General features: G+C 44.6%; 1 protein-coding gene across 1 annotated transcript in view; it reads right to left on the bottom strand.

The window, feature by feature from the left end:
- Nucleotides 1–370: 370 nt before the first annotated feature.
- The window catches only part of CCDC7 (coiled-coil domain containing 7), a 40642-nt gene continuing 18839 nt past the window's right edge, over nt 371–22173 (bottom strand). Inside the window, exons 9-12 of the mRNA XM_015408115.1 lie at nt 18707–18782; nt 15638–15668; nt 11193–11288; nt 371–441 (exon numbers count right to left, since the gene is read on the bottom strand). Coding sequence (XP_015263601.1) covers nt 424–441; nt 11193–11288; nt 15638–15668; nt 18707–18782 — 221 coding nt within the window. The 3' untranslated portion in view covers nt 371–423. The remainder of the gene's footprint in view (nt 442–11192; nt 11289–15637; nt 15669–18706; nt 18783–22173) is intronic.

Genomic DNA, 22173 nt, shown 5'->3' on the forward strand with positions numbered 1-22173 from the left:
CCTCTCGGCCGAAAGAGCGACTCCCCCCTAGTGCGCCCTAAAGCGCCCCGGATCCGAGCTCCTCTCTTCCTGAGGGGCTCGTTCGGGTCTCCGCTCGCGCAGATTCCCTCCTCCACCGCGGGCGGGCGAGACGCCCTCGGGAGCGACCCGAGGATGCGTCCGCCATTCGCGGGAGCCAGACCGGAAGCCTTAATCCTCAAACTTCTGTGCAGACTTCAAAGAAGTTAAGGGATCTGTCCTGTTAAAAGAAATATCCTTCCTCTCCAATCATTTTCCAGAGAAGGCTTAGTTTCTAAAAGTTCTCACAGTCAAATACAGCTCCAGGAAGCTTTGTCTTGTCAGAAATCTGTCTGATTTTATGCATTTATTACCTGTGCTTTAGCTAAATCTTCTTTCATTTTCACAGCTTCAGGTTCTTTTACCTTATGAGGCTTTTTCCCCCTGTAATTCAGAAAATATGGAATAACAAGTGAACTATTAGATCAAGAAATTATGCAAAACATTTGGATTGTGGAACTGGCCTTCCTGTACTCAGCAGATATAAACACCAACTCCTTGTCCCTCTGGTTAAACATGTCAGACCATATCATCCTAACTAGCACAATAACTAAAAAGTAACAGTAACTAACCTAAAAAGTGAGCAACAAGCTATATGGTAAATCAGTAAAGAGAAAAATGCTTTTAAATTACTTTGTTGCCGTATTTGGTGAACTTGATCTAAAATTAACTAGACTATGTACATAATACTTTCCTATAGTTGGGCCTTACTTTTCTGGCTGAGCACCAGTTTTCTCTTCAATTTTTGCTTTCTCCTTTTCCAGTCTCGCTAATAATTTTTTCCTGGTATCTAATGATGCTTTTTCTTGCTGCAATAGAAGATAAAAATTTGCTTTATCTGTCAGTATTGGTCACCTGTGCAGTAATATATCTGAAAGTGTGTACAAGCAGGCCATAGCACAGACCCTTTCAAAAAGCTCTGACAGAACAAGAGACTGCCCAACCTGTCACTTGGTTAAATATTCTCCACTTCAGATGTAGTTCACCATGTGGAATCAATTTCTGTTATTCAGTTAATCTCCTGTCTACTACAAAAACACTAAACCACATTACACATTTCTCTTTGGAAACATCTCCTGCAACAAGTAGGAAGCATTAAATGATGAGTGCAAAAAGATGCAACAGTGCAAAACCATTTCATAAAATGTTTATTTTGCTTTATGTTGGTACTGGAATAAGGCCCAAACAGGCTCTAAAAAGAGGCTCTGGGTGGGTGCCCTGGCCTTGGGCACTCAGCATCAATTTGCTGTGGTGACCCCAGCAGGATATAATGACACAGAGGAACTGACCTCTGCCACCTAAATTGTAATTCTGAGTTATCTCCAGCCCTCACCTGAAGATTGGCAACAATGCCCCAGCAGTAAATGACTGGTTTGGAGGGTGAAGTCTATGGCACTGTACCTGACTGAGGTCCCACCCCTGCTCAAACTTCACCCTCTCCAGGCTCCACCCCTCAAATCTCCAGGAATTTCCAACCTGGAGTTGGCAACCCTATCTCCTTCCCAGCCAACCATCAACCTACATTTATCTGCCCCTCCGACTTCAGCTTTCCATCCCCCCCCAACACACCTGGAGCCTCTACCTAGGAAAAGTACAGTCTTTCTCTGCAGTGGAGACCCAAGCAGGAGGGAAGCAACCCCAGCAAGGTATAATGACACAGAGTCCACCCTGCAAAACACATTTTCTCCAGGGGGACTGATCTCTGCCATCTGGAGAGCAGTTGTAATTCTGAGTGATCTCCAGCCCTCACCTGGAGATTGGCAGCAATGGTTTCCCAGGAGGAAATGGCTGGCAGAGTCTATGGCATTGTACCTGTCTGAGGTCCTGTTGCGCAGAGCGTGTGTAGTGGTCCACAGACCAGTCTAAGCCAAGACAGCACCTTAGCAGACTTTCCAGCCTCCCAGCTCTTACCAGTTCTTTGCTGTTCTGCCCCTCTATAGTAACCACACTGCACAGTCCAGTGGTACACTATATACAAGGGTTTATTCACAGAATATACAGTCAAAATGCTTCGCCAGACGCTTGTTACCTCCGAAGAGGTTAGCCCCACAGGAGCCAAGCAGGAAAAGCGTCTTTGTCAGGACTGGAGAGACCGCCATTTTGGCAGTTTATTCTGTCAGGAAAGTGGCCAGACTGGCAGTGGGTGGCGGAGAGGCAGACTCAGCACCCAGCCAATGGCATGCGAGTACTCTTGAGTGGCGGTTGATGGGCCAATGGCTGATGGAGCACACAGCATGGCCAATGGGAGAGCTGGAGAGTGCCAATATATAAATATTGTCCATATTTAGTTGATTTAATTTAACCCAAAGAAGTTCCCTATCAATTGAGTCAAATGCTCCCTTCAGATCTAGGAAACCCACAAATAATTTTGAGTTATTTTGAATAACATACTTATTGATCAAATTAGATAGAATAGTACAATGATCTAAGGTGGTTTTCCCTTTGCAAAAACCTAACTGTTCTGGACCCAAAACTTTTTGCTGTGACATCCAGAGAGTAAGCTGACTAATAAATGTTTAGTATACAACTTGCCCATTGTAGAAATTAAACTGATTGGTCTATAATTAGCAGGAATAGTATGATCGCCTTTTTTTATATATAAGGGCCACTATTGCATTCAGCCATGCATTAGGAATAAGGCCAGTTCTATCTCGACTGGCTTTCGAGCAAGGGAACCTTTACCTTTTATCTATCATTGTAAAGAGGGATGCAAGAGGAGCGGCCCACCAATCTGGATCTGATTTTAGAATCTCAGAGGGAATTATGTCTGGGTCAGGTGCTTTCCCTGATTTCAATTTTTCGATCAATTCTTTAATATCATTAGATGACACAGGTGGCCAGTCAGGTAGGTCCTCTAGGACAAACTCTAGTGATTCACTAGCATAGGTTTGCTTTTGGTGGAATAGAGTTGAAAAATACTGGTACCAAAAATACGAGGACATGGCAAACATGGAGGGATCCTCAGCATGAAATGCACCCAAGACTATAGCCCAGAATTTTTTTGAATTATTTAAAGTTGCAGCATAGTATAATTGTTCCCATTGGTTATTAGGATAATCATTCCTCTTTTTTTAATGAGCTGCTGGAGCTGGTTCTTAAGTTTAAAGTATTCTGGAGGCAGCGCTAGAGCTTTCGAGCTCTAATGTTTGGTTGTTGATGTGTAAATGAGCCTTGAAGAAGGTCACATGATCCATGCTTTCCTACCACCTGTCTTTTCCACTTGTGTGGAGTTACTTCAGCTGATTAATACTTTCAGCCCACTAGAGCATGTCTTTAAATCCAAACTGGCAAACTATGGTTTGCACGTCCTCTGTAAACCAGGATTCCGAACATAATGGAAGGGAGAGGGGGAGAAGACATACAAAATAAGAAGGTTTTTAGCTCCCAAATAAAACAAACAGTGTCCAACCATGGCACAGTGCTTCTGCAATCAACAATGCTGCTTCCCTTCCATGATTCCACCCCACCACACACACAGCACAGCTGAGATGGAGAATAGCCACTGTGCGCTGAACAGAAAAACAACAACAGGTTGCTTACCTGTAACTGGTGATCTTCGAGTGGTCATCTGTGCATTTACACCCATGGGATGCAGTGCGCCTGCGCTGGATCGATCGGCATTGTAGCAAGCGTTAATAGATCTTTGCGCCCAGACCTCAGGCATGTGCAGAAACCCCCACCACACATGCCCAGAGGGGAGGGCACGGATATCCCACCAGTTCCTTCAAACCGCTGCAAATCAACCCCTATGAAAAATGTAGAAGCTGACAGCAGTGGGGAAGGAGGGCGGGTGGTGTGAATGCACAGATGACCACTCGAAGATCACCAGTTACAGGTAAGCAACCTGTTTATCTTGGACGTGGTCTCTGTGCTTCACACCCATGGGAGATTAGCGAGCAGTGGCCTACCTGGAGGAGGGTGCTGGCAGGTCATTACTGCAAAGCCGAGGATAAGATGTGACATCCCATGTTGGTACGAGAGTTCTTTCGGACATCTAGGGCGTAGTGCCTTATGAACGCATTAGGTGTAGCCCACGTAGCAGCTCTGCAAATGTCCATTAAGGGAACTCCCTGGAGGAGGGCAGTTGAGGCTGCAACAGCTCGGGTTGAATGAGCTTTGATAGGGCCAGGCAATGGCTGCTTGGCGATAAGATAGCAGAGGCGGATGAGACCTACAACCCACCTTGACAAACGCTGAGCCGTGATGCGAGTTCCCAGCCTTGCTGGTGCATAGGAAATGAACAGTTGACAGTCACGTCTCGTTGGGCGGGTTCTGTTTAGGTAAAACAGAAGCGCACGTTTCGTGTCTAAAGTGTGTAACAGCCTCTCCCCTGGGGATGCCGGAGCAGGGAAGAAATCCGGGAGGAAGACCTCTGCCTGTAGGTGAAATTCTGAAACTACCTTTGGCAAGAACGAGATGTCAGGTACAAGGTGGATCCCGTCTGCCAAAATTAAAAGGAGTATCATGTCTGAAAGCCAGTATTTCTCCAACTCGCCTTGCTGAAGTGACAGCCACCAGAAAGGCTGTTTTCCAGGACAGGAATTTCATGTTGCAACTTGCGAGCAGCTCAAAAGGTTTCCTGGTGAGATGGCGAAGGACCAGGGGAAGGTCCCAGGGGACGACAGGACTTTTGATGGGAGGGTAAAGGTGTAACAGTCCCTTCGGAAAAAAAACGTTTAGAAAGAGGATGCGAGAAAAATGTGCATCCCTCAACTTAAACATGGTATGCTGAAAGTGCAGCCAAATAAACCTTTAACGAGGAATGAGACAGTCCCGAGTCAGCGAGAGACAGGAGGAATTTGAAAACCTTATCGAGACCAACGGAGGTGGCTCGAGGGGCATCCTTACCCAAGGAGGAACAAAACCTTAGCCACGTATAATGATAAGATTTTCGTGTAGTGGACTTTCTGGAGTTTAGCAACACATTTGCTATGTGGGAGGAAAAGCTATTGATGCCACTCTCCAGGCTGTCAACTTCATTCGTGGCATGTCGTGGTATAGGAGAGGGGACTCAGTTAGGAACAGAAGGTCTTGTACTGGAGGAAATTGGTGGTAGACCCCCAATGACAGAACAAGAATAGTTGAGAACCATGGTTGCCTCAGCCACCACAGGGTTATGAGGATGCAGTCCACTCTGTTGCTGATGATTTTGCGGACCACTCTCAGAAGTAGAGGCAGTGGAGGGAAGAGGAAGAGGAAGAGAAATTCTCTGGACCACAGGTAGAGGAGACTGTCCCCTAAAGACTGCGGGTCCCTGCCACCTCGGCTGCAGAACAGACGGCACTTTTTGTTCACCCTGGTGGCGAAAACATCTATCTGGGGGAACCCCCACTTGCGGAAGAGTGGAAGAAGATAAGTCGGATTCATTTCCCACTCGTGCAAACTGAGTCCTGCCCGACTCAGGTGGTCCACCTGCACATTCATGTGCCCTGGGATGTGCATGGTGACTAGGAAAACGTTGTAAGCAATGCAGAAGTCCCATAACCGAAGGGCGAGCTTGCAGAGGCGTTGAGAGACAGTGCCCCCTTGCTTGTTTACATAGCTGAGGGCAGTAGTATTGTCCGTGAGGACCGTGACACACTTCCCCTTGATCAGGAGCAGGAAACTGGTGATAGCGAACCGTATTGCAAGCAGTTCCAGAAAAATAATGTGCCGGTTCTATTTCTGTGTGTCTCATCTGCCTCCAACAGAAAGTCCCATCATGTGGGCACCCCAGCCCGAGAGAGAGGCATCTGTAGTCAGGGTAATTTGGGTTGATGGAGGATGGAAGGGTGCTCCCTGGAAAAGGTTGGAAGGGGCGGTCCACCAAAGTAAAGAGTCTCGTACTTTGACAGGTGGGGATAGATGGGTCGAGTGTGTGTCTCACTCTGGATTGAAATTGCGGATAAACCAGAGTTGCAGGTGGCGCATTCTCAACTTGCCAAAAACCAGGAGTGATGTAGTAGCGGCCATGAGGCCAAGTAGCCTTTGTATCTGAAAAGCCGTCACTGAAGGCCGAGTACGCATCACAGTGGCTAGATAGATAATGTCGGTGGATCTGTTTTGGGGCAGGTAGGCTGTGCAATTTGTGGAGTCTAGTAGTGCACCAATGTAGTGTATTTTCTGGACCGGTTGAAGTTGAGACTTCTCCAGATTTACTTGTAGACCCAAGTTTCCCAGGAGGGTTAGCGTCTCGTTGATGTTTGAGACTAGGGCATCCCTGGAAGTCGCAACCAAGATCCAATCTTCAATGTATGGGTAGATGGAGATACCCTTGAGACGAAGGAAGGCCACGACCACCACCATCAGATTTGTGAAGACTCTCGGTGCACTTGAAAGGCCAAATGGCAGAGCTGCATATCGGTAGTGATGTTGACCAATTGCGAAGCATAGGTATTGGCGGTGGGAAGGGTGGGTGGTCAGGTGAAAGTACGCGTCCTGGAGGTCAAGGGTGGCCATCCAGACATTCTTCTGGAGAAGTGGCAGAATCTGCTGCAAAGATACCATGTGGAAGCGGTGGTAGCTCACAAAGCAGTTTAGTGCCCGTATGTGAAGCAAAAGTGCCTATGAAGGGTTAAGTGATGCAACAGTATGTTAGCCTTCTTCCTAGTGCAGCTGTTTTAAGTTTGCTATTGTTAAGGTGCTGATTCTAAGGACAGGACAGACCTACCAATTAACTCTATTTGGAAAAACTGTTTTGACCGTAAAGTGGGGGCAGCTGATATTTGAAAGGGAAAAAGAGTATATTTTGATACCTTATCTGGGGGGAAATTTAGCCTAGGAGATTCTGGGAACTCCTGTATGCGGTTCGTGTTTGCAGACCTCGACGTGAAGCCACATTCCTCATTGTGACTTATGGCCTATGCTTCCCACATTCCTCATTGTGACTTATGGCCTATGCTTCCTGAAAACTGCGCTATAGAACACAGGTAGTTTGAGTTAGTGTTTATTATTTTGTTGTACTCTCTGATGTGTTTTGTAGCTGGATTTTGTATTTCTCTCTTTTGACCATTGTTTTAAGTTGGCTCCTGTGTGCTCAAGTCTCCTGTTAACCCACAACGAACCGTATTGCAAGCAGTTCCAGAAAAATAATGTGCCGGTTCTATTTCTGTGTGTCTCATCTGCCTCCAACAGAAAGTCCCATCATGTGGGCACCCCAGCCCGAGAGAGAGGCATCTGTAGTCAGGGTAATTTGGGTTGATGGAGGATGGAAGGGTGCTCCCTGGAAAAGGTTGGAAGGGGCGGTCCACCAAAGTAAAGAGTCTCGTACTTTGACAGGTGGGGATAGATGGGTCGAGTGTGTGTCTCACTCTGGATTGAAATTGCGGATAAACCAGAGTTGCAGGTGGCGCATTCTCAACTTGCCAAAAACCAGGAGTGATGTAGTAGCGGCCATGAGGCCAAGTAGCCTTTGTATCTGAAAAGCCGTCACTGAAGGCCGAGTACGCATCACAGTGGCTAGATAGATAATGTCGGTGGATCTGTTTTGGGGCAGGTAGGCTGTGCAATTTGTGGAGTCTAGTAGTGCACCAATGTAGTGTATTTTCTGGACCGGTTGAAGTTGAGACTTCTCCAGATTTACTTGTAGACCCAAGTTTCCCAGGAGGGTTAGCGTCTCGTTGATGTTTGAGACTAGGGCATCCCTGGAAGTCGCAACCAAGATCCAATCTTCAATGTATGGGTAGATGGAGATACCCTTGAGACGAAGGAAGGCCACGACCACCACCATCAGATTTGTGAAGACTCTCGGTGCACTTGAAAGGCCAAATGGCAGAGCTGCATATCGGTAGTGATGTTGACCAATTGCGAAGCATAGGTATTGGCGGTGGGAAGGGTGGGTGGTCAGGTGAAAGTACGCGTCCTGGAGGTCAAGGGTGGCCATCCAGACATTCTTCTGGAGAAGTGGCAGAATCTGCTGCAAAGATACCATGTGGAAGCGGTGGTAGCTCACAAAGCAGTTTAGTGCCCGTATGTGAAGCAAAAGTGCCTATGAAGGGTTAAGTGATGCAACAGTATGTTAGCCTTCTTCCTAGTGCAGCTGTTTTAAGTTTGCTATTGTTAAGGTGCTGATTCTAAGGACAGGACAGACCTACCAATTAACTCTATTTGGAAAAACTGTTTTGACCGTAAAGTGGGGGCAGCTGATATTTGAAAGGGAAAAAGAGTATATTTTGATACCTTCTCTGGGGGGAAATTTAGCCTAGGAGATTCTGGGAACTCCTGTATGCGGTTCGTGTTTGCAGACCTCGACGTGAAGCCACATTCCTCATTGTGACTTATGGCCTATGCTTCCTGAAAACTGCGCTATAGAACACAGGTAGTTTGAGTTAGTGTTTATTATTTTGTTGTACTCTCTGATGTGTTTTGTAGCTGGATTTTGTATTTCTCTCTTTTGACCATTGTTTTAAGTTGGCTCCTGTGTGCTCAAGTCTCCTGTTAACCCACAAGAAAGCCTAGCTATCTTGACACCGTAGATCTAAGATTGGTCGAACACCTCCATCCCGCTTTGGAACGGTGAAAGAGCGGGAACAGAATCCCCTGCCCTGTAGATGAAGTGGCACCAGCTCGATGGCTCCCTTGTGCAGAAGGATAGACACTTCTTCCAGAAGGACTGGAGAAGGGGGTGTGGAGATGAAGACAGGAGTAATGGGGTTCTAAATAAATTCTATGTGGTAACCCTGGGTCAAGATGGACAGCACCCATTCGTCTACGGTGATGAGGCGCCAAGTTTGGAGGAAGGGGGTTAGACGGGTGGGATGTGACTGGAAGACATGGAAGTCAAAAATCCTGTTTGGCGGACTTTGCCTGCTTACTGTGGGAGGATTGTTGTCCCGATCCAAATCTAGGTTTCTGAAATGTGGGCTTCTGGCTCCAGAAGATGTACGTGGCCTCCATTGCCGCTCAAGAGACTGACGGTTTGGGCTACATTTTTCCCCAGGGTCTAGACCAGGGATGAGGCCGGTATTGCTGCCTTGTGGATGAAGAAACGCCCCGAGCACGAGAAGCTTTTATGCTTTTGTCCATGTCTTGTAATATGGTGTCTGTTGTAGTATTAAAAAGACCAAGGCCATCGAAGGGGAGGTCCTCTATGTATGTTCTTGTATCTGGCTGTAGATTGGTGTTACATAGCCAGGAATGTTTTCGGAGAGCTATGGCTGAAGCCATTGTCCTCGAGCAGGTGTCTAGGGCATGTTTAAAGGTATTAATTTGTTGTTTTGCCAGCACCATGCCCTCCTTTTGGATGATGCGGGCTGCCTGACGCTTATCTTCTGGAAGGTTTGCCAAGAGCTCGGAGAGCCTCTCCCACAAAGCGTGGGAGATATATCTCAGATGGAGATATAGGTTGGTAATCGGCTACTGCCTGGTTCGGGGAAGGCTGGTCAGGGGAGCTGTGTACATCTGAAACCCCCTTTTCCGAATCCTCATCTGCAGAGACAGAGGAATCGGGCTCTGTTAATTGTACCTGAGTGGTTTTGATCTGACTGGTTGGATCTGTTGACAGTGGGATAGGGGGACTGAGAGGATGATATTGATCTGGTCGATGTCGAGGAGGATCATCAGATGCATGACCCAGAGGCCGGGAAAGAGAAACTGAGGGTGTCGGCCTTGATCTACGGGGTGACCGTGATCTGTGAGTAGAGTAGCGATCTCAATCTGAGTAACCTGCTGGAGTCAACCACGGCATAGATGCGGGTGGATAAGCTCCATAGAGATAACGTAGTTGACGGTGATCCCAGGAGAGGGCAGGAGGTGGTGGGGGTAGGAAGAATCGAGGGGATCTACTCCTAGAGCGGGAATGTCTTGGAGACAGCGTAGTATCTCATCTCCATGAACGGCCCCTATCAGCCCGATCATCGATATCGAAAGACCGATCTTCAGCAAACAGACGGGGAGAATGACATTGAGTGTTTGGAGGGATCTGTCGATACCGACCTGCATCGATATTGGTGCAGAACTCTGAGACTGTCGACGTCGATGACTGAGCAGAGGGAGAACAATCCATGCCATGGGGATGACTGAGGATCTTAACATTATTGATGTCGGAGAAAGGACACACGTCGACCAGCGTATCGTGGTCTAGCTGGTGTATTGGAGAGTCCATCAGCTGGATGGTCAGTATCGGTGGAGCGACTGGAGCTTCTGATGCCAATACTGTTGTCGGAACGGGGAGCACCTTAGGGGCATTACCCAGTGCAGAACCCGCGACTTTTCCCTCCTTCTACACCTTTAGGGCCTTAGAGGAACCCTTTTTGGCGGACTTGTGCTCTTTACCCAATTTCTCCTTTTTCTTTTTCACGGGAGTGGACGCAGAAGACTGAGCCATCGGTACTGGACGTTTCGATATCGACTGGATGATGTTGGATGAGGATTACGAAGCTGGAGCTGTCGATGTCGATGGTCTCACTGGTACTTCTGGATCCATGGCGGAAGGGGGATTTAGCACCAATTCTAGTAACGCCACCCGGAGATGCGCCACTCGGTTCTTCCTAGTTTGATTGGAGAACTTGGCACAATGCCTGCAGGATTCCAGTCAGTGCATCTCACCGAGACAAAAAATACAAAGAGTGTGGCCGTCCAGCGGAGCGAGCTTACAGCTGCACCCTTTACAACGTTTGAAAAAAACCCCACCTTTTCTCCATAAAATAAAATGGATGGAAAAGAAAGAGAGGTGTGTGGGGGGGGCCCCGAAGGCCAAACTGAGGTAGGACGAAAAACTTCCCCCTCAAACTAAATTTAAAAAAATTTAAATAAAAAACGAAGAAGTGAAGGAAAGGTGAAAAGTAAGAGGAAAAACTGAAGAGAAATCCGAAGAGCCTCTGAGGAAAATAGCTACCAATCTGACCGACGAAGGAAAGATGCTTCCGGAAAGGCAGAAAGAAAGGAACTGGTGAGATGTCCATGCCCTCCCCTCTGGGCATGCGTGGTGGGGGTTCCTGCAGCATGCCTGAGGTCTGGGCGCGAAAATCCGTTAGAGCTTGCTACAATGCCAATCAATCCAGCGCAGGTGCACTGTATCCCATGGGTGTGAAGCACAGAGACCACGTCGAAGATCTGTATATTACAAAGTTTAGGTGATTGGAACATCATATTGAAGCCTTATTTTCCCGTGAAGTCTATTTTCCATATTTTGTTCTCATAACAGTTATTACACTCACAGTTATATCTGAAGCTTTCATCTTTTGAAGTTCATCCTCCATTATCTGTTTCTCTTCTGCTAGCTTTCGGAAGTCTTGTTGTATCTTCTGTAATTTCTAAATACATGCCAAGAAAAGTTTGAGGGGAATTAATAACATCATGTATGTCCCCAAATACAAGAAGCCTTTTAAAATACTTTTTTTGGAGGTGGGTATTTGTGTGTGTGCTTGCATGTCTGGAAGTCATGGTGACTTCTGGTGACCCCTACAGGGGGCTTGGACGTTTTTCAGAGAGGTTGTTTGATAGCCTGCCACTGCATCCCAACCCTGGTATTCCTTGGAGGTCTCCCTTCCAATTACTTGCCAGGGTCAGCCCTGCTTAGCTTCTGAGATCTGACGAGATCGGGTTTGCCTGAGCTATCCGGGTCTGGGCCACAAGAAATCTTTTTGAAAGTGTTGAACAAACTGAAAATGAATAAATGACTGGGGGAAAGAGAATTTTTAACAATGACACTACATTTCTCTAATCCAGAATATCTAATAACCACTTTGTTTCGGGGAGGATTTTTTTTTTTTTGCTAAAAATACAGTATTGGATACAGTATATAAAGGGCAGAATGCATAATGGTATTACAGCCACAGAAATTAAGAATAGTGCCATCTTTACTCAGAAAAGCTATGGATTATTCCTTGTGAATAACCTTTTGACAATTACAAATAAATATTATTAATGGGGTTTTTTACCACTATTACTTTTATACTGCAGTTTAGCTATGCATTTTACATGTACACAAGCAATAGTATATGAATGAGAGCATATTGGCAGTTTCCCTAGTTTCATAACTATAATGTTCTTAAACATAGGGAAGTTTTAGAAGTTGCTAGGAAGAGCCTCTTCATGTATGTGCATATATCAAACAAGACATAATAGGATGATCCAACCAAGAACTCCCATTCCTTACATTCACAAGTACTGTGCGTATTTTTTACACAGAAAACAGAGATAACAGGGATGGTAACCAAACTATGTCCCTTCTTTCCCCTAACATCCATTGTGCTCAGTTCTTTAAGCATTTTCTCCCAGACTAATTCTAACACCTGAAGAGAGGCAGGTTGTAAGAAAAATGTTTAAAGCAAAGGAATTAAGTAAAACAGTGAAGGGATCAGGGAATAAATTCCCACAACTGTCTGCTTAATTGTTTGTTAAATTCAAGAGACTTCTCCTTCATACCACTTACCACTTTACTACTGGAAGGACACATGAGTATGTTAATCCCCCCCATCATATCTAGTGGGAGAATTGAATATTAGACATGAAATTAGGCGATCCATGACTGAACAGCAGCTCCAAGGGTCCCAGTTTGATCACTGGGCAGGTTCCTGACCTCAATTTGGGTTTTCAGAACTACTTTTTGCCCCAAAGAGAAACATACAGACATCTATATGATGGTACACAGAGCACTCCAGATGGATGACTGAAGCTGGAAAACTGCATGGAGACAAAAGCTTAATTCCCACCCAATTTGAATTGGGACTCTATGGGACAGCTATTTATCTTTTTTTTAAAAAAAAGTCGACCAGTGTCTCATCTACTTTTCCTCAAGACACCAACCCTACTGGACTAAAATTGCTGGCCATATTCCAACTACAAGTTAAAAGCATCCAATTATTGCTACTGGCTTAAGCATATTTAATTATGTGCCAAATTGTGGCCACTATGTCCACTGTTAACCATCCAAGTTCATTTCCTTCAAGGGCTAAAGAGCACTTTAAGGGTCATGTATGAATCTGGCCCCATTTCTTGAGGAGGAGCAAATCATGGAACACTTCTTAATTCTTCATCATTCCTCTCACACCACTTCACTTCTGTTCTGCATTATTGCAACTCCTGCTTTCAGTTGTTTTTTAAGATTACAATTTTTGCATCAATATACCCTGGATCTGATCTTTTATTCAATTAATTAAACTATTTATTTTAATAAATTTAGACCAAAGCTGGAACCTGACACTAGAAGTTATATAGCAATACATGCTATGGGACCAAACAAGAATCACACTTCAGCCCAAGTGTCTTATCACTTGCATGGTATAATGCCCTGTTGGCATACAGCATGCACACACAGTACAGAGATCCATAATGCACTGTAGTGCTCTATTCAAGGAATGGGACTTTATAGGTCAGTGTCCACTATGGCCCCATACCTGTGTTCATGCACACACCATTCCAAAGTGTATTCTGAATTTTGATTCTGAATTTGGGGAAACACCTAGAACATCATTCAAGGCAGAGCAAGGGATAGCAACAGTGGTGGAAACAAATCAGCATCCCTGGTGAATGCATGGAAGTGCTTTCCACACACGCACAAGACTCAGAGGAGGGTCTATGGCTCGGTGGTAGATGGCTCACGTGCTCTACATGTAGAAGGGTCCATCCATCTCCAGTTAAAAGAATCACATAGTAAGTGATTTGAAAACCCTCTGCCTGAGACCTTAGACAGCCACTGCCCTTAAATACTCCTGAACCTGATAGACCAATCAGTCTGGTTCAGTAGAAGACAGCTTCATATGTGTTGATGTGCTCTTCAAAAACCACCCCTGCATAGCAAGCATACTTCCAACATTGGACATATACAAGCAGACCAAATTACTGGCTTATTAAGCATATGCATTAGCTGAGGCTAGTAGCATAAAAAGGCAATGATTAACAAAACATATCTCAGTACCACAAAGCAGATCAGGAAGGTGTAAAGGAGAAGGGGGCTCACATCATAGTAAAACCAAATATACTACAAGTCAAAATTTTAATTTCAGATTATGCTTCATAACAAAGCAGAGGATACACAGATGTACATTGTGTACAAAAATACAAAATCTCTACCATATCTAATATTAAACTAGTTCACTCTTGTGTTCCTGACCAATATGGCCTGGTAGGTGTTATTTGATGCGCAAAATAAAGCAAAATTAACCCTCCCCTTTGGGGCAAACACCACCACCCCATCCTAATCAGATCTCTAAAGAGCTTCTAAATAGAGTTCACACAGGAAACTTGCAGCTGTCATACGGGGTGAAAAGGCACTTTATTGTATTATTATATTTATGGTTTTAAGAATCCTTGTCATTTTTATATCATACTGTTTTTATGTAAACTTCCCTGAGCGGGCCTCAGCCAGGAGGGTGAGGTAGAAATCTAACTAATAAATAAATAAATAAATCATGTGGTAGATATAATGTGTTGTCTGGACCTTACTCTGGAGAAAGACTCTGCACTTAGCTGGTCAGAATGGTAGAATATAGCCATTATTCCCCTCAAACAGCCCTCAAAAGTTCCCCACACACACAAAAAAGAAACAATAGGATTACATATACATACTGTCTTCTTGCTATCATTAAACCCTGGCAGCATGAGGGGAAAATACAGCTGCAAGGAAACAAGTAGCTTACTAATTGTTGTACAGCTATGAGGAGTGTTGAGATTTCTCAGCCTTTTCACCTCACTTCTCCTTTCCAAGGGAAAGTGCTATGGAATATCCCTCACAGCGCTGAGCCTTGGATAAGCTGGTAGAGGAACAAATGTGGCTTCTTTCCCAACTCTTTCTGGTGTTCCGCACAATGGATGGCAGATTCCTCAGTGACACACCTGCACAAATAGAAGTGTCAAGGAATTTCCCTCACAGAAGTACTGGTTCTTGGAGGTACTGGTAGAGGAAGGATCAGAGCTCCGTCTCCTGTTACCCTAATTAGCCAGTCAGGACAGAATTAAGTAGGATCACAGTACCTCATGTTCTAATTAATAACTTTAAAATATAAATATATGTTTTAAAGTTATTAGTTGGAATATGATGTGCTCTGATCCTAGTTAATTAACTCCAAAGGGGGCGTACCTGCTTAAAGAAATGTGGTTGGAGTGGAAATCAGGATCAGGGAATAGGTGAGTACCTAACACCCACTCCAAATTGCCCTCCCCATTACAGTATTTAATAAATTCCTTTCAAATGCAAAGCCAGATAAATGCAAAGGATGAAGACAAAGGGAATTCACCCTCCCTCCAACAGCTCCTTGAGGATTACCAAATTGTTCAGATCTATCTCAGAAACAGAGAGCTATCGGACAAAGAACATTCATGTATATTATTCATGTTGGTTTGGGGCTTTTTTAACACAAAATGGAGAGTGTGGGTGAAGAGAGCGAAATTCTTCTCTCATTTTCTCTCATCCACATGCTCCAATCTAAACAGGTATAAATGAACAAATGCTCACATATACACACATCATGTCTGGTCTGGAGAACCACAGTATACTGAGGAGCTTTGTAAAATTTTAGTTTTATTGTAGCTGTTTCAAACTTACCTCCTTTGTTATATTAAAGACATGAAATGCTTTAGCCCTTTTTATCTATTATTGTTTTTTGTATCAAATGATTGTTCTGAACATTCGCACAAGCTTAGATCATTAAACCATACTTACACCTTCAAGGACATCTTGTTCATTTGCAACTCTAAAAAAACAAAAATGTTAAAAGAGTTCTTAGTTTGCATTATATAAAAATTCATGAAAAGCAAACTATTATAAATTTATATCATGTGAAATGAGAGAAAAGCATGTTCACAGTGATTTCTATGTGTGTATCACAGATTCATGTCACAATTATAAGTTATAAGATGCAATCCTAAGAACAGTTTAGAGAACGAGTGTGGTGTAGTGGTTAGTGTGTCAGACTACAATCTGGAAGGTCCTGGTCCAAATCCCCACTCTGCCATGGAAGCTGGCTGGGTGACCCTGATGGTTTCCAGTGGGGACAGGCTTGTATAGCATTGCTGGTGCTATTGCCAATACAACACAGTAGCAATGAGGCTTCCGCATGACAGGTTCCCCCACAGTTTCCCTGCCCCCAATTCCCCAGCAACAGCCATGCCCCCTCGCTCAGGCCACAGGGGCTTTTTCAATTAAGAAACAATTGGCAACTGAATATCATAATATCAATATAACATAACAGTATGTGTAACATGTTCTCTGGATCTGTGACAGAGCAATGCCCTTCCTGATGTATCTCCACAATAGAAGGGCCTAGGTGCTTTTTTAAAAAATATGAAAGTTGGGAATTCAGAAAACCTGTGACACATATTATTAAAACATTATATCAATATAACGATGTGGGTAGAAAAATCTGAACTTTCACACACAAATGTCAGCCATCCAGGTTTTATTGCAATCTTTCCCAAAATCTTTCAGCAAAACAAGATGAGAGAGATCAGAGAAAAGTTTGAGAAACCCTAGAAAGGTGTGTGTGGGGGGGAACCTGCTTCCCAACAGCACTGAATCCAAAGTAGATAACCGGTATGGAAATGGTCCTTGGGCCAGTCACAACTCTCAGCCTAACCTACCACACAGAGCTGTTGCAAGGGCAAAAGGGTGGAAAGGACAGCAACGCAAACTGCTTTTGATCCCCATTGAGAAGAAAGGTAGAGAATAAATTCAGTAAATTAATAAACATTTCCGGGAGTAAGCCCTATTGAATAAAATAGGACTTGGTTCCAAGTAATCTGTTTAAGATTTCTCCCATTGTTGTTCAGAGAGAGTTTAACAGAGGGTGGGCAGAACTAATAAACTAAAGGCCTTAGTAAACAAAATATAAAAATTCTAAGCTGATACCAAAAATTTAACCAGCTTAGTGATGACTGGATAACTGTGAGGAGGATGTCCCTATGCAAGGTGCCACCACAGAAGAGGCCCTGCTCTTGTGGCCACTCTTTTTTAATCCAGACATGGAACAGAGCCTAACTTCATGATACATGTGATGCAAGTCGGGTAAGAGCCCCCCTAACCTGCAGTCAGTCACACATGTGGCAGGGGGACTCACATGATCCCAGGTCAAGTGAACCCAATAGCAAGGCAAACAGACTCCCCCCCAGCAGCTTTTTCTTCTCATGTAAATCACACGGGAGGGAAGGCTCAAGTCCCTCCTCCCTCTACACCATGCTCCAGCAAGGCCAGGCCCCACATTGCTATTGTAGATGAGTCCGCTGTCGTGTGTGTGACTGCAAAGGATGACCTTATAGCCAAGCAAGTTCATATTTGACAGAAAAACTCTAGGGGAACAAAAAAAGCCCTCTGCCTTACCACAAAACTATGTAATTCACTAACTAGGCCCTGGGCCACTAGGGCAGAGAGTTTTGCAAAGTAACAGTAATCATCTGGCCTCTGAGTCCCTTCAACTAAGCTCATCTCTTCTAATTATTGATTTAAGAGTCTAGCACACTCATACAGTCTGGACTCCCAAATCAATCAACTTGGGTCAATTAGTCATCAGTGAAAATGTTCTTTGTGGTGTTCTCTCTCTGGGCCCAATTCTTTTACAATCATTTTGGGGACAGAGGTATTGAGCAGCACCACCAACAAAACAATCTCAAGGGGGAAAAGGGACAAGGTTTAAAGGAAACTTTGAGTCCAGTGCTCCCCCCAAACAAGTAGTTCACTGCAAAAGAAAGGAGAGCAAAGTAATAAAAATTCAGTCTTCTGCTTATTCTGTTTTCCAACAACTGCTTATGAGGTCCTACTTGTAGGGTTACCTAGTACCTGGAGAAAAATGTCTTGTACCTTTAGCAGAGACTCAGTGTGATGTTATTTGTCAGGTGATGTTATTTACCTCCATGCTAACAAAAGCTTCAGCTGCCCATTTCTACATATTAAGTCTCTATTTTTTTGTACTTTTTATATAACATATATTAGAAAGAGAATTAAATTAAATATGCACTAACAGAAAAGTATGAGGCTTAAAGGGAAGTATCACTTTAAAACAGCTGATATCACAAATACATATGTGAATATTTGAGACTCAAATTTTGCATGTAACTATAAACATATCTTCTGTTTGTTATATTTCACACTGGGAGCCAGTTTGGTGCTGTGGTTAGTGTCAAACAAGGAGTGGTAAAGCCTGGGTTCAAATATCCAATATGCCACGAAGAGCATGGAGCAGTCACTCTCTTGAGCATCATCTGTTTTACAGGACTGTTGTGCAATGTGGAAAGAACTACACATGCTTTCTTTATATCCTCAGCAGAAGGAAGGACTAAAAATGCCAAAAAGCTATGGTTCATAAAACCATCCCTACATGCATACTCTGGCCATGGGTGGATTGATTGGCAGAGGGTACGCAGGGCACTGTTTTCCACTGCTACCCCCACCCAACACAAATGTACAGGCACTCAACATACCACACCATGACAGGAAGCAAGTCTGTGCACACATCCATTATCCCCATCCAGCCCTAACCTGTGCAGTGAAGACTTGTGAGTTCTGAACTTGTACCAATTGGTGGGAGCAAATTGGAGAGGGATATGGGAGGCATCCATAACGGCCTGGTGTTGTATACGCATGAGCATATGCACTGAAGTGGTGAGAAAATAACTGTAATGTCCTAAGAGACCTTTCCAGGTGTGACCACTGTGTTCATGTGAGAACAGATAATATAACTGATATATGTTATGACTTAAAACGGTTTGTCTGTGCAAAAATGCAACACATAAAATTTACCTGTGCAGCTTATTTGTTTGCCTTTCAAATATCTTCATTATTTCTACCATGCGATTGTTCATCGATTCAATGGTTTCTGAACAATAACAAAAAGATAAATGAATAATCAAATAAATAAGTTTTGTTAAGCCACCCAGAAATGGACTCCCCCAGGGGACACAAAACAATACCAGTTTAAAACCTGGTGTGGCTTGTATGGAATAAATTTCCACCCCAGTTGCACATTTTTTGGCAAAATGCATGCAGAATTGGTTCTACAACTTTTCCTTTTAGGACAATGTCACCAAAGTAAGCCACTTGCAACTTACAGGTTCAAAAGACAGTTATGTTATTTCAAATACCAAACAAAAATTATAGTTCTATATGGGAACAGAACTGGTACACATTATTTAAAATGCAGAAAGGGAAGGTGATACTACTCAAAAGAAACATTACAGCTCATGTTTTCATGTTTCGGGTGTTTGGGTACTGTGAAACACAATGACTCTTGCCGCCACCACACACAAAGAAAAGTGGGATATTTTTAACCTGAAGAAGTATTTGTAATTTGGCTTGGTTTAGAAATATGTTGCCCAGCATAGAAATATACTTTTCTATACCATACCCATAGTCCTAATTTGATTGAAACAAGACATTATCTGGTAACACAAGAGTAGATAAATGGTTTATAAATGATTTTAGATGCAGGGAAAATAGACAACAATGAATGGGCTTTTTATTTCATGTTTTGGAGGCATTTTGCTTTGATGTAGAGGTTGGGGCATCCATTATCACCATAGATATTTGTGATAGCATTAGAATCACTGGCAATAATGGTGAGAGAAAATGAAAAGATAAAGGTATACCTATTAGAGACTAACAGCACACTAATGGGGGTGGGGAAAACACACAGGGAGCCAACAAGGTGCATGACCAGGATATCTCCAAGATACACCAGAATATCTCACTGGGTACTGGCACAGCAATGGCACGGAGCAGTACAGAACAAACCACTGCCCTAGGGGCATAGCAGGTCAGCTCCCTAAGTCCATGAACTAGCTGAAATTTACACCATCAAAAACCATGACATAGTCCATACAACCAGAGAGGCCGAGCATGCCCTCACACAGAAAAGGTCCCATCTCAAAGCATGGCAGAGCAGAGCACAAAATGCCAGCTACAGCTACAATCAGTCACCCCCTCCCCAGCAAAGCCCAAATCACCTTCCCCATCCCCATCCCCACACCCAATCCCACCCACCCCCCATCACTACATAAACCCCAGCCAGGACACCCTATAGTTCAGTAGGTAGGGCGTGCAGCACAGGACTCTGCCTCAGAAGTTTCTGCCATGCACGCTTAGAATACACAATGTTGCACTTCGATCGTGGGAGAGGTAGAGAGAGGGTACTGAGGATCACTGAGGGAGCACTTAGCATTAACACCCAATGGGAAGAAAGTTCAGACCTTGTGGCTAACATGCCTCATTTCAGAACCCTAACAGGCATCCCATCTCTGGAGGCTCAACCTGAAGGGGTGACCATGCACTGACAGGGCAGAAATCCAGCTGCCCCATCACAGGAGTCCACACGTGTCTCCCCCATCCTACTCGCATGAGCCTGGATGCCACCTCAACCATTCTGACTCCCACACCAAAGGTTTGGGTGACTGGAAGCTGCCCCACTGTGCTCTGTCAATTAGCTGACCAGACAACTAAGGGACCCATTTTTTTAATGCTGCCACAGTAGCAATGGATGGAGCAGTTGCAGAGCACTTCCTCACAGGAGTAAGAGACATTTGGCTGGCTACAGAATGGGGCTCGGGGGGGTTTCCCTGGCAAATGTAACCCCCCCCCCATGGGGGTTGAACCGTAGACTCTGCCAGGACCCCACAGGCAATGGCTGTGGCCAGTCTGGCATCTGTGCTGTTTGCCATCAGAGCGCATTTCTGTACAGGTGGTGATTCAGCAGGGAGACCTTGGAGCATGACCAATGTAGTTTTTGCCACTCTACTCAATCAGCAATTCAAGACTGGCTCCTGGAACATCCTTCCTCGGGCAGCCTTACTATCAGAAAGTCTGCCTCACTCATATGCATGCTATGCTAGAGACAGCTCACCCTTTCTCCCTGTGGCCCCTGGGAGCAGCTTGTAAAGGCACATGTGCTATACTGGGCAGATGGAGTAGCAACACCGTTCATTGGACCTCGTTACAATTTGCTGTTCAGTAAAACTGAGGATGTTGTACAACTCTGTCCCTGCTGGCTTCTGAGTAGGTGAGGCTAGCTCCACATCCCTCCCTGTCCCTTCTAGTTTTGCCACATGAAAATCAAAATAATAGAGCATGCCAGTCTATTCACTCCTCTGGGAAGTAGAAATTATGTTTTTAAACTCTTCACAATTTAATCACTTTTTCAAGCTGACATCTTAAACCAGACTGCTAGAAAACAGACATTTTAAAACCCAGTATAAAACATATGTCATATTAGTAGAAAAGAATTATCCAAACTCAAAAAAAGGGAAAAGGAAATTAACTCAAGTAAGGATGAAGCAGGGCTCATTACAGAATAAAAATAATTACAGGTTTGTGCATCCCTACCATTGTAAAGTACTAGACTATAAAAATTTCCACTGACAAAGGAATAGCTCAATGGAATTATGCACAAGTTGCAAAAGTAACTAATTACATACGAAGAAAAAATATTTTTCTAAAGAACTGGAGGCTCTTTATTAAATTCTGTAACAATTAAGACCTATTGCATCTTAATACTAGAATTTGTTTTTAAATGATGAGAACTAAGAAAAAAAGGGAAGTGACCAGGGGTAATTTCGTTAAAAAAAAAGGTGCAGGAGCTCATTAGCATAACTAATTAGCATGATTTATTTGCACATGCTACACTCCGAGCTAAGAGATCTCTTAGATCCAAGCCCTTTCACCCTTGCCCCGGGCTCCCACAGGCTTGGGCGGGGGGGGGTGAGATAAGTCTGAAAGGTCTTGGGATCCAAGCCCCGTCAGCCTTTGCCCTCGGTTCCCCTGGGCTTGGGGAGGGGAAACAAGGCTGAAGGGGCTTGGATCCATGGGCTCCTGTGGGCTTGGGTAGGCGGGGGGGGAGGAAAGGCAAGGGTGAAGCCCTTTCACCCTTGCCCTGGGCTCTTGCAGGCTTGGGTGGGCGGGCGAAGGACAGACAAGGCTGAAGGGGCTGGGATCTCTGGAGGCTGGCTGGAGAAGGGAAGGGCAGGCATGGAATCATGCCTCCTCCTCCTCCCTTCCCTATCTGAGCTTCTCCGCTACTGTGGAGAAACTCGGAGAGGAGAGGTAAGGGGGGGATGTGTCAATGCCTCCCCCCCCCGCCTGCCCAAGCTGGCAGGAGCCCAGGGCAAGGCTGAAAGAGTTTGGATCTCTTAGAGGCATTGAAACATCCCCCCCCCTTCTCTCCCCTCTCCGAATTTCTCCACAGTAGCAGAGAAGCTCAGATAGGGAAGGAAGGAGGA

Source organism: Gekko japonicus, unplaced genomic scaffold, assembly GCF_001447785.1.
Source record: "Gekko japonicus isolate JY-2015 unplaced genomic scaffold, Gekko_japonicus_V1.1 scaffold87, whole genome shotgun sequence".
Lineage (NCBI taxonomy): Eukaryota > Metazoa > Chordata > Lepidosauria > Squamata > Gekkonidae > Gekko > Gekko japonicus.